This window comes from Macrobrachium rosenbergii, chromosome 10 (assembly GCF_040412425.1).
Source record: "Macrobrachium rosenbergii isolate ZJJX-2024 chromosome 10, ASM4041242v1, whole genome shotgun sequence".
NCBI classification, from domain to species: domain Eukaryota; kingdom Metazoa; phylum Arthropoda; class Malacostraca; order Decapoda; family Palaemonidae; genus Macrobrachium; species Macrobrachium rosenbergii.
Window position 1 is genome coordinate 7,466,451 of NC_089750.1, and position 13,845 is coordinate 7,480,295.

Below are 13,845 nucleotides of genomic sequence, written 5' to 3' on the forward strand. Positions count from 1 at the left end.
ATAAAACGAAAGTGCTGAAGGTGCTGGAGGAAGGTCATAAAGTCAGTTTGACTTCATGGAGAGAAAATAGAATAAATTTTCATAATAAAATTTATTATTTGGGTACTTATCTACTGTTAAAGATAGCTTGTGTCATCGCGCCGATAGGCAAGTCAGCATTCAAACAAAAGAAAAGATTGAATGGCTGCCCGGATGACTGACTAGAACGCCTGTTCTCCACCAGATGTGTTTTTAATGTTTTAGCTTGTCAGAATTCTCCTTCCAGCCATTGTGTGTATGTGCTTGTTGGTATTTCATGGTTTTGGCTGTTTGCTGCTATCATAGTACCGTACATTTATTTTTCCTAGGATCCCTTCCATTGAAATCAATGCTAAGAATGTCATTAGTATAGGAAGAGAAGAGATGCAGATAGATTGCGAAAGCAACTAGTTAGGCCAAGGCACCAACCTGTCATTTTCCCCCTCCCCATGTCCTTCGTCTGTACTTATTCTTACTCAGTCTTGGCTTTTCCTATGCTAATGCTTTAGTTAGTACTGAAACTTCCTCTTTACCTCCGCTTCCCCTTTAGGTTCAGAAAAAGTGTATTCAGACGTTAGAACAGTGTAAACCTCATTTCAGTCAGTAAAAGGTTTGTCTGAATTTATGATAGGAGAACCATTCTGGGTCCTCCCATAGCATGCGATCATTTTCACGTTCCCAAGTAAGATGTAAAGTGTTGGTGCCCTCGCCTGTCTGTAGTTTAAGCCTAGGACTGCCTTACCACGGCTGGAAGAGTTTGATGCCAGGAAACTGAGTTGGTTCACGGGGTGATGTGGTTCTGTGTCCTCCATCACCTACCACTCGTTTTTCGCACTTTGAGTCTCATTTTAATGTGTTAGCTGATGGATCGTTTCGATAAACGTTAATCACCATTATGTAAGTGATTTCTACCATCATCGGCACCTAGTATGTGGTTTTAGCACTGATATGACTAATTATATAGGTATAAGCAATGTTATTAATAATAATGTGTTGTAGTGAATTGTACTTATTCTGTTATGTTGACACAATCAATTGTTAAAACCAATCTCCTCTACATCTATTTCTCATTCTAAATCCTTGTCTGCTATTCCTCTTTCTCCTTCGAAATGCACCTGTTTGTTCTTTACATGCTTTTTCTTCGACTATCGTAAAATCTCGTACCTGTGCCTCAATTTATGCTTCTCTTTTCAATCCTACCATGGTTACAGTATCTCCTGTTGATTCCAAGCTAGATATTATTCTAGCTACTAAGCTTTCTAAGGATGTGATGTATAGAAGTGCTCTCAAGTTTGGTGAGTCACTTTCAGACAAGGCGGGAGAGTCTTTGTTGATCCTTTTCCCTACGCCTCCCAACCTTTCCCATTTTTTTGCTGCTTCGTTTTCATTTGCTCAGCTGACTTATGTCGACTCTGGCGAGTCACTTCAGACTGAATTTCCCCGTCTCCCTTTCATTGAGCTGGGGATTTGTTGCTGGTATGCAGTCAGCTGATGTTGCTGGCTGTCACCTCTGGTGGAAGAGTTTGAATTGGAGGAATTTCCTTCGGTTTGTATGCGTTTCTTGAATCACTACGCTTCCCTTTATCCCCACTTAGTGGAGGAAAGAGACCATGAAGAGAATGGGTCTTGGTTATTTTCAAGTATTTTGGCGCCCATTAAGTATTTGGAGAACAAGAACCCAAGCCTTCTACTTCAATCAGAACACATTTGTGTTTCTCATACTCAGCAAACAAAGCTTCTTTTAAGTCTGCCAGCACTTATCGTCTGGTTTTTGGAATTTGCGGACAACTGAATCTTGTGCTACAGGCACTTTATCTCTATTCAAAAATGTCTCTGTTCAAAGTGTTGAAGTTCCATCTTTTACAGAATTTTAGCTCAATATGATTGCTTCTCCCCTGCGCCAGCTTAGATAGGTTGAGGTACCAGCTTAGTGTGGTTGTAGCACAAGCTTTGGGAGTTTGAGTGCCAGCATAAAGTGTTTGTGGCATCAGCAGGATTTTCGTGAGGAAGTGTTAGGTTTCTGACTTGTGGGGTCAAACCTATTTTTGACACTGTAGGCGAATGTTCTCATGCTTACGCTAACTCAGTTTGGAAGACAAGAGCACTTATGCTCCAATCTGTTGTTGAAGGCTTATTCTGCACAAGAGATGACAACTGTTTTGGCGTCACCTTCTAAGCCTGACTCTCTTTTAAGGCGATAAAAGAGGATATATTGGTAGAAGTCACATTTTATACCTTTAGGAGATCCAATTAGCCCTCAGGTTCCAGTAGGCGACCAATTGCAGGCCTTCTGGCATTCCTGGAGAGACTTAGGAGCAGAACCTTTAAGTAGTGGAGATACTGAAGGAGAGTTATGATTCCTTTTGGGCTCCCCACCACTTGCTTAGTTGCCTGTAGCCATTCCTTTGTCTTCTCGAGCAGAAGTATCTCTTTCTTCAGTAGGAGGTTGCAATTAGAGAGAATGCAATGAAGCAGATTTCGGTAATTCATTGGGATTTTACCTCTGGCTTTTTCCTAGTCCCATAAGCAACCAGGGATTGGTACCCAGTGTTGGATGTACTGAGGTTGAACTTTATGCGTCTGTCCCTGTTCTTCTTGTTCTTTTCCAGCAAGGTTTTCGTGACTTTCTAAGAGAACAACTGGATGTTTCAGTGGCATCGCAGGGTGCTTCCTTCTCACACCAATATGTCCTCTGTCACAACAGTTCCTTCATTGTGTATTTGCAAAGATGGCATAGTTATTCAAATTTGGAAGAGATGATACAAGAAAATAGAAATTCATGGGTGAAGGATGCTGGGGAGTTATCACGAACAAGAAAACTGCTGACAGGTGTCAGGGCCTAGAGACTGGAAAATTGACTTAAAGCTCAAAGACTGAGAGGGTCTGGGCATGCAAGAAGGGAGGGAATCAGTTAGGACATCACGCAAAAGTATAGAAGACAGTGGGCAGTGCAGAGAACCCATTTAAACCTAACCCTCTAAAGTGAAAATCTAACAAAACTTTCATTAGTTAGAATTATATACTAGCATAATCATATAAATATAAAGACCTTAACTGTGAGCTTGCCCTTTGTCCTGTATGAAAAGGACCTTTGTCCTGTATGAAAAGGATACAATAAATTCATGGCAGGCAATGAAACACCTAAACTACTTACAACCCCCATTTTGTTGAATGGGCAAGGTGGTTTACCTGGCAACAAATTTTTAACTTTGAGTCAATTTCTCCCTAAAGTTAATCATCTCAAGATACATACTATACTGTATACAACTGCCAAATTTCAAGATCCATTCATAAGATCTAGATACCCTACTAACATATGCAAAAGCTCATATACAAACACATACACAGGTGAAAACATACCCTCTTACTAATTTTACTGAGAGAAGTTATCATCATAGTAATCCTGTTTAAAATAGTGTGGTTTCTGTATATTGTTGTTGCCACTAGTTTTGCCAATTACTATCACTGAGTTCCTCATCTCTGATTAAAGAAATATGCTAAACTTTGATTATTTTTAGGTCTTTATGCATGATAGTCAATTTGGTAGTAGTGAAAGTTAACCATGTTCTAGCAAAACTTGGAAGCAAAAGGAACTGTGAAATACTTTCTTCAACACAACTTGTCGTCCTGTGGATTTGGAACGGGTAGAACATTTGGTTCCCTCATGAGAGACCTACCTAACTGTACCAACTGCACTATTCTTCAATAAAATATTAGCAATGACACCGTTTCTGCAATACATTGTCCAATTATTGTTCACACAGCTGCATCTTTGCTAAATGCAGTTGATTATCATTGGTGAGTCTATGGACTACTGTTCACACTGCATTACTAATGAAAGGCTGAATGTAGACTCACATGCGATAAGAGACTAATCAGCTTCATGAGACACCTACTGCACATCTAGCTGTAACACATCCATTCTGGTGTAAGCCAGAGTTTAGGTAACCTCAAACAGGTACTTACCTAACAAACATCAGCACTGTTAATATGGACTTTGCCGATGCCTTCCACTGTCATTGCACAGTCCACTGCCTCGTGGATATGTCTAAAATCTGCCCACTGAAACTTATTTTGACAACCTAAATTGGTTGTGACATGGTATCACTGCACCTCTCACAGAAAGTTACAAGGTAATATGGCCTGCGTTCTGGGAACTTCCATAATAAAGCTTTCACTGATGTCATCATGTTCTCTCTATAATGGGTCATGGTGGTTGTAGCCTACCATCTCATTCTTTGTGTGTATGTATTACTCTCTTCCCTATTGAAGCAAATGTTTGGCAAGTCAATATTTATTCAGTATGGTGAAGAAGCTCATCATGAAAAGAAATCTATGTTCCATATACTTTTGTCAAAAATGTTCTCAACACATTGACAGGTCTTAGTATCTCAGACTACTAAATGTCTGTTCAAGTACTGAAGTACCCATACAACACTGCACCTGTCTTGTTGACCTGTACCAGACAATTATCTCAGAGATCCATGATGGGCACCTATGCTTCAATTGGCCCAAATTTGAGGTCTGTATTTCACCCTTATAGCTAGCATACATCTGTGCCTTGGGCTTCTGCAATAGGTATCAGTGAGTCAGGGCCTGAATATCAAACATCTTCATTTCATTGACAGCTGGTATTTGAGTCTGAGGTTCCTAATTGGAATTTCACCTCTCAAACTTCCATCTGGATGTTTGCATTGGGCTTCCAATTGATCTCTATGATTCAGACACACAGATGTACTTATATAAGGTTATATTACCTGCTCTGTCACTGTATTCTTACTGTTATACTCTTTTTTTTTTCTTCCCCACATCTGTCCTCATAAATAATGTTAAGTTACCATGTTTTGGACATCTGTGTCTCATCAGTGTGTCACCTTAGTAGGTGCGTTCTTGCCTTCGTAGTCCCAAGAACATCATGTTGATCTGTATTTCCTGGTGATAACAGGTAGCCAGTGATAACTACGACATCACAAGTAGAGAACATCCTTCAGTGAGCAATACAAATATGATAACTCAAGTCTTCTTCCTTCAGCTGCTGACTATCTCACCTAACACCATACTGCTCTGGACATTATAGTGTAAACAAGACATTTGTACATTCTAGAAGCACATGAGTTTTATGTCATATTTTCTCAAAGGTTTTAGCTGCTATGCAAGACAGATAAACATAGCTTATGGAAATATGCATCTCAACTGGCTAAAATTCTCCAGACACAAAAATATCCTTTCCTTCTCTAGCTCGAAGATCCACAGTTAATCAATATCTTAAAACATTAAAATATATGAAACACAGTTAGGTGAAATTTTAACACCACTGTGGTACCAGATTCTCAAAAACAAGAGTTTAATACAAACCTGTTATGCAGATATACAAGACTGATATATATTTCTGTCAAATCAGTGATTGAACATCTCATTTGGAGCAAGGGATAGAAGCTAAAAAATGAAACTACATTACACAGCCATATATCTTACCTCAGAATTTCCACAAACATGGCGATTAGCTGTAAGAGCTGCTTTTGTTGCAGCAGCAAGATTATTTTTCCAGGGGGAATCTTTCTGGATCATGATTGCTTGAAAGGCAAGAGTGTGAAGATGCAAACGAGTCACTTGTCGATGCCCAGCTGTCTCTGGTAACTTGTCTAATAACCTGTAATGAGAAATTTTTTGATGAGTCATGGTAAGATGAACAAAGAGATGTTTTTGTTGTAAGTATCATAGTTTCTAAGAACATAACAATGCATATATATTATTATTATTATTATAAAGTAATTTAACAAGATCACAGATTCTATATCTAGATTCTCATAAAGATCTAAAGAAGGATTTGTTCTTAAATGAAGAGTGCAGATCAAGGCAGCTAAATTTAAGAGGGTGAACATCTAGGTAGGAAAGAACCAGAAAACAGACAAAAGGAAAACCTGAGAATAATGCAGCTAGGAACAATCAGGTAATTAAAAAAATTGAGAAAAACCTGTAATGTCTACCATGCAACTGGATAAAAACACTAAAAGTGTGCACTGCAAGGCTCTATGTACCACTAAAGTTCTTTGTCTATCATTTATATTTTTCATCCGTTCCCATGGTCTCATCCATAAATGAGGTGTGATCATAAAGTAGTGGAACTGTTGCTCTAGTAAAGGAGCTAAAAATATGCAGAATGAGGCCACTTGGCACAGATTGGCCTTAACCGCCACTGTGCATGCACTCTAAGTTTTCAGCGTCCTAGCTCACTTCTGCTCTTTACAGCAGTGCTTGGAAGGAATGTGTGTAGTGTACGATCATCACATTTACTATGATGGAGAAAGTTGAGCAAAGAATCTGCATCAAATTTTGCCAAAAGCTTGGCAATACCTGCACACAGACCTATGCAAAGTTGTAAAAGTGTATGGAGAGGAGTGCATGAGCCACACACAAGTGTACAAGTGGTTCAGACGTTTTCAAGATGGTTGAGAAAAGGTCGATAGTGACGAATATTCTGGGAGACCCACAACCAGTAGAACTGAGAAAAACATCGTTTTCTTCTACTACAAGGGAACTGTTCATCATGAGTATGCTCCACCTGGTCAGACAGTAAACAATGAGTGCTACTACTGTGATGTGTTGCAGCATTTGAGGGATGCTATTCTTCAGAAGAGGCCAGAATTGCATGCATCTGGTGAGTGGCAATTGCACCATGATAATGCACCTGCCCATTCAAAGGCAGCTTATGCAGCAGTTTTTAACAAGCACAACATCCCCCGGTCCGACAGCCACCGTATTCCCCAGATCTCGCCCCTTGTGACTTTTTCCTCTTTCCAAAAATCAAATCCCACTTAAAAGGAAGAAGACTTCAGGACATCAAGGAGATCCAAGTGAATGCGACGAGGCAGCTGCTGATTATCCCAGAAAACGAGTTCCAGGAATGCTTTCATCAATGGAAACGGTGCTGGATAAAGTGTGTGGTTTCCAAAGGGAACTAATTGAAGGAAATTAAATGTTAAAATGGTATGTGTTGTAGTTTTCTTTTTATAGCACCAGTCCTGATACTTTATGATCACACCTCGTAGCTGTTCAACTGACTTGTTTAACCTCAACTTGCTATAATTATCAATCATTTAAGATAAACCCTGAGAGTCACAAAATATGACTCAAATTTTAGTAAACTACAGGGCTTCATGAAGGTCATGCTAGTGGTAGTAATATCCTATCAGGATTATTATTATTATCAATATATGGTTTAACAAGCTAATGAGCTGACATTCTTAACACTCATAAGGCTGACACAAAAGTTGTAATCATAACAAACATATTAGATATTACAGACTCTACAAGTCACTTTTTACCAGGTGCATATCAAATACCAATAGCCACAATACCCTCTTAACTTCAATTCTTCACACTGTTTAGATACATTTATCACCACAGGGCCTTAGATCCAAATGCAATACAGATATTATGAAAAATTTTGATTTCTATAGCAGGATTCCAACCTGCATCCAGAGTATCATAACAAGGTCACATAAACTTGTTCTGATACTCTAGATGCAGGTTTGAGCTTGCTACAGAAATCAGAATCACTTCCTATTCTTGCAGAGAAGTTAAGAGGGCACTATGATATTACATACTAGATCTTGTTTACTAAACTGGAGCTACTTGAAAATTCAACAACTGAAAAATCTTAAAAGGTTGAAGTACTAATCAAAATACAAAGCCAAAATTTTTTTAAAATGCTTCAGAAAGGATAAAATGTAACAACATTACTTGCTCATGGTCAATTAATAGCAATTTAACCACTTTACCTAAAAACCTCTCTCATTTGGTCAAGAACAACTGCCACCCGTGGATTGAAGTCTGAAATGAAGCTCACATTTCCATACTTCAAGATGCTATACAGATTAGGAAGTTCCTGGAATTGAAAACATACATTTAAGGATGCTACAGATATATATCTAAACTAACACACAAGTTAACTGTTCTTGGAGTGTTTTATCAATTCAATATCTTTTGAGATACATGGTTTTCATTAACATAAGCTAACATTTATCATTTGTAATTTACACTGAATTTCCATAGTTCTTAACTATTCAAATCATTTTGTCTCTAAAGTACACAGTACTCTAAAAACAGTCCAAATTTTGAAATTACTAAACATAAAACATCTGATAAAAATGCACATTTGGAAAATATAAGAGAAAAATAGGATTTCTGTGCTAAAAGCTTCTAAGAGTGTCACATAAGAGTCAACTTTATCATGAAACACAAACACTAAATAATACTTATAATCATGTTCTTTACCTGTTCATTCATGCCAAGAGAATCTGCATAAGGAATAATGTACTGACTCAAATCCTTGAGAAGTTCTGTCTCAGTAAAGGAAGCCATTTCAAAATGGATTCTGGTTGTAGTGGGCATCAAAGTCATCTGATCTCTGACAGCCTTTAAACGTTCCTTTCTTACGCCTAAAAAATAAAAAAATTACAGTACTTCAGATACAAACTTTCCTTCAAATATAATTACTGTAACACATATGAAAATTACCTAAACAAAGGAGTGCAGATACACCTGTAATCATCTCCTTAATTCATTTAAATAACATCAACCTTCCAAGAATCCATTCCCATGATATAGATTACAATACAGTATTAAAATTCATAAAAAATTTTCAAAAACAAAATTTTCACCTGGAGGAAATGGAAAATTGTCCATCATCTGCAGACCACCAACAACTAATAAATTAGGTTTGAAGGATGCTAATTCCATCCCAAATTCCTCCAGTGAGCTAACTGTTGGGTTATCATTGTCGCTGTGAATGATAAATCTGGAAAAATAACTGACTTTTAGTCTGGGATAATTTTGCTTTTTATCAGCACAATATGAATAACGTCTTTACGCTGAAAGAAAACTTCAAGACCATAAACCTTCAAAATATTAACGTCATTAGCATAATGCAGCATGTCATCATATCACAAACAGACAAACCTGTTTGCCCTTGGGGCTTCATATTTTCCCCACTTCTCTCCAGTCTTGTACTCAAAGATTAGATGAATATCATCTTCCAGATCACCCTGTCCTCCACCAACTGAAAAGAAAAACATACTAATGTGAAATCTGATTATTCCATTTCCTAGTCATTCAAATGTCTCAAATATCTTGACAGTAGTGACAAAAATAAAACAAGATGCTGAATGTCACTTCCAATTTTTACCAAAATGCACCATCTACTGGTGTTTGCATCTTTGAGAAGGCTGAGTGAAATGCAGCAACTTGGCCTCCCACCTCAAATCCAGTTCAGGCAGATACACTATATATCTGATGAGGCTGTAATGAGGCTATTCAAGCTTTTACATCTCATAACTCAATTTTCCATACAAACTCCCAATTCACATACAGTATCAAGCTCCTTGATCCCAGCCCCAAAAATCTTGCAGCCTTATTTCCAAAATATAATAAACTTAATGCAGATGACTGAATACTGTTATGTACCTGTATCTTTCAAATTTAGCTAACAGAGCTTTCTGCGACATCTGTTGAGTGAACATTGCATTATTTTTGTTAGTTTCTTTTCTTGAAATTTTTCTTTAGACTCCCTTAAGGTTTAGCTTTTAAGTTTACTTGGGATATTGCTTGCTGGCCTTAAATTGAGATCTTTTGGACTTGCTTCGTGTTAACATCTTAAAGTTATTATTGAAACTGTACCTTCTTATTGTGTTCTTTGTGACACTAGTGAAGCCTTATTTATATATGTGATTATTTTATATGGGGACTTATAATTATTAAATTAGTTCTAAGTGAATTTGAAGTGAATTTTCTTATCATCCATTATATGATGTTGTTTGCCTCTAGAATATTGAGTGTAACTTGTTGTGAGTTAGTCAAATTCATAACAATACCTATTGGTCCAAGTGGTGCACCAGTCAGAGTGGGCATATATATGATTGATAGATTTGTAAGATAAAACAAGTTTAATTATAAAAACTCAGCATTTTCCAGATATACTGTACACCACTCTTCAAGTTGCAATGTATTTGGATAACAGGGATTTTCCTACATACATGTATAATACAGTACTGTATGTACAACAGGATCAACAGTATATACATAGTGTGTTCATGATGTACAACATGAAAAATACCTAACTTTTTTAATAACAAATTATGCAATTTCAAGCTCTCAGTTATGGGCAAAAATCCTTCAGACCAGCCAGCCATAAGACATAGCAAATGACCCAAAAAGTGGTGAATAACACAGTAATAGCTGGTCCCAATGTACTGAACTACCAAATACAAAATAAAATATGCATGTAACATAATACAGAATAAAAATTAAATAATTATGGTATTTTATGTAATACCTTCAAGAATTCTGGGAACACAACAGGGAACTTAAATAATAAAAAACATCCAGAGAAGTCACGAATAACTCAATACATACTAGTGCTCAAAAGCACATATGAAACAGAGCATATGGTAACTATATCTCAATTGATGCAATGTAAAAGATCACTGGACTTACTCCTAGATACAGACAACAACAAGGAAATTAAGAGCACTCATCATGGTGATGTTTCTCCTAAAAGAGTAAAGTGAAAATGATACAACAGATGAAATGTTGAACTCTCCCTAGTGGGGAAGGTACTTAAACATTAAATTCCTGCTTTGCTTATCTGGAGATGATTTTCTCCTGCAATAAATTTCAGGTCTGTTTGCATTTCAAGTGCACAATCAGAACTCAGTTGCCTCAAGGTATCATGGCATGAACAACAAAATTTTTTTTTGCAGTATGGACAAAAACCTAAGGAAACTTTGAGGAACAAACTCACTCTACAATAAAACCAATTAAAACAAATTTTAAACCATGCTTTTATTTCAAAATGCACCAAAAAGCATAAAATAAAACATCCTGTGATCCACAACATCAACGGTTACTTACACTTGAGACATAAAAGCGTGGGGTGCATACTCACCTAACTTCCATGCAATTCTATACAGACATATTTAAATTGAGAAGTTTCCGAAAGCAAGATTTCACAGCACGGATATGTGGGATTAAATCTTGCTACTTAACTAGTGATGGTGTAAGTTGGTTAAGACCTGAAGAGGTCTATGAAAGCAATGACGGCAGTACAGGTAGTCCCCGCTTACCAGAGGTGTTGGTTAACAGTGATCCGGTTTTACAGCGCTTGTCTAGCGATGCTGTTAACTGGAGTTTCAGCGCCGATCTCCAGTTAGCGGCACCAATCTAAGTTAGCGGCGCCAATATCCAGTTAACAGTGCTGTTCAGTGGGTCATCAGTGCTCTTATGCACCGTTAAGCGGGTCATTAGTGCTATTATCGCCGATTTTCGGTTAGTGTTGCTTGGCTGGGGACGGAACCCCCGCCGTTAACCAGGGACTGCTGTAATTGTTATCAAAGACTTGCATATAATTTGGTTCCATACCTGGTAAGCTTCCTCAAGAACCACTAAGTAGGCTATACAGTACATGTAATTGTTAGAAATTGCTTAACAATTTGCATTACTGACATGAAATTTGCATCCATATACTCTTTCTTTACCTAAGTCTGTATATACACATTCCATCAATAAGGTATGTTTTCAATACAATACAGTACAATACATGTCTGTACAGAATTGTATGCAAGTTAGGGTAAGCAGCCCAAGATTTTACGTTTTTGCATAAGTAAGCTCAAATTTTGTGCACACTAGAGTTTTTTAAGGAAAGCAAGTAAAAAGAATGAAAGATTAGGCAAACAGGAGCCCCACACTATTATGTTTAGGTGCAAGTAATCATAAATATTGTGGGTCACAGAAGTTTTATTTTATACTTTTTAGTGCATTTTGAAATACAGTAAAAGCATGGTTTTAAAATTTTTTCTAATTAGTTTTATTTGTGATTTTTTAGTGTTTGGCAGTTGAATAAGTACTGCTTGCATCACTGAGTGACTGAACAGATTGCAGAGCCCCATCCGTGCTTGTTAGTTTGCATGGTCGTTACGAAAGTGTACGAACATACAGTCCTGACACAATGTTTCACACCTATGAAAACATAATCCTTTGGCTAGGTGTTTCTGTACACTACACAATGATAAAATTGCAGCAGTACTTAATTTTTTTACTTTTTTGTAACTCTGATTTGTCACCAACTTTGAACGTGTACACCAAATCTGGGCGAAATCAGTTCGGTGTAAGTGGGTTAAAAATCGGCTGCAAGTTTCAACCCAAACAGACAGACAGACAAACAAACAGACACACACAGAAGGTAAGTTAAATAAAAGTGTAATAAAAAGGGTTTACACTACGTGTTATGGTGCCACTTAAATTTACTTCAGTGAAACTACAAGTAACTAAGTACCTTCAACTCCTGGATGAATTACCTTCAACTCCTGGATGAATATGTTTCAAAACATATGGGCTTCGTTTTGCTGCCAACAGGACACGGGCACCTTCTATAGCAAACCTGGAAGCCATCACAGGAGCATTACCACCTAAGGCAGAGTATGATGATGGTACTGCTTCTGCTGCCCCAACTAATTCATTGAAGAGTGTGTCATTGCCAACATATCTCCTGTAATTCACAAAAGACAAATTGCATTAAGAAGCAGAGAAAGGTACGGATGCACAAAACAAAATACAAAATACTGTGCAACAAATCATACGCAATAAATAGTTTACAACAACAATAAAACCCTATAACAAAAGGTTTTCATTACACATAACAGCTACTGGAAATCATTAACATGACACTCAGTTGGACTGACAAAGAGTTTGCAACAAAAAAAGTCATATCAATAAGATCATTCAACAACCGTCAACGATAACTATAACTGTCAACAGCTTATAGGTCTCACGAGGTGTATTTTCACTTAATTGTAACTTATCAAGATATAACCTTAATGACAGTAGTTATCTAATATTATACTGTATGTATAAAAACTGGTAAATCTGGAATAACCATAAAAGATACTGAATATTCTACTCTGTGGGAGACAGCATTGTTTTGTATACATACAATTTTACAAGAGCTAAAATCACATAAAGAAAGTAAGAAAACTTACTCTGCTGCAGATCCAGCGGCATAAAACAATGCGTACAATTCTTTCAAGTTTTTCAGTGATTCTATACTATTATAATGTGCCGTTTTCTTTGGAGGAGCCATAGCACCAAACACATCAGCTCCTCGGACAAAAATATCTTTGCAGGCACCATAGCCCACAGCGATTCGAACCTCACCAACAACATGCTGTTCCTCCACCTTAGGAAAGTTGTACAGAATATTACCATTCTACATTAATAAATTAATTTAGAAAATAACATGCATGCCCTGCAAAGGAAACAAATTACTGCGACAAGAGAAAAATGAAATAAAATTAATTTTCTTTCAACACAAACCCATTACTTTTTTATAATCTAATTGTGCATTTGCACAAATCCAAGAATCTCCAAATTTGGCAGAATAAGAAAAAAGATCTCAATCAAGCAGCTGCAGCAAAATCACAATTTTTGAAAGTAAATTGTATTTTTCCTAACTATACAAACCTGAGGTCCTTTACATTAGGAATTACTTTCAGCGTAGGCTGGAAACGGCCGTTAAACTCTTAAGCAAGGTGGTTAGGCAGTAACTACCGCCAGGTAGGCAGGAATACCCGCCTGCCCAGATGTAAACATTCCAGTTTGCCTTTCGGTCCAGGTTCAGACTGAGGGGTGGCATGGGGCAGGCATAATATGTAATGCAAAGGACCTCAGGTTTGTATAGTTTGGAAAAATACAATTTACTTCCAAAAATTGTGATCTGTTCTGACACAATATACAAACCGTTGGTCCTTTACATTAGGAAGACTCACTGGTTGG

At 37.3% G+C, this 13,845-nt stretch overlaps 1 protein-coding gene across 2 annotated transcripts in view; it reads right to left on the minus strand.

Annotated features, from left to right (window-relative positions):
• The window catches only part of LOC136842466 (ADP-dependent glucokinase), a 53,832-nt gene that overhangs the window by 21,227 nt on the left and 18,760 nt on the right, over positions 1-13,845 (minus strand). For both annotated transcript variants that reach the window (XM_067109839.1, XM_067109840.1), the window contains exons 2-8: positions 13,053-13,249; positions 12,372-12,562; positions 8,980-9,079; positions 8,682-8,818; positions 8,296-8,459; positions 7,800-7,906; positions 5,494-5,668 (exon numbers count right to left, since the gene is read on the minus strand). In XM_067109839.1, coding sequence (XP_066965940.1) covers positions 5,494-5,668; positions 7,800-7,906; positions 8,296-8,459; positions 8,682-8,818; positions 8,980-9,079; positions 12,372-12,562; positions 13,053-13,249 — 1,071 coding nt within the window. The remainder of the gene's footprint in view (positions 1-5,493; positions 5,669-7,799; positions 7,907-8,295; positions 8,460-8,681; positions 8,819-8,979; positions 9,080-12,371; positions 12,563-13,052; positions 13,250-13,845) is intronic.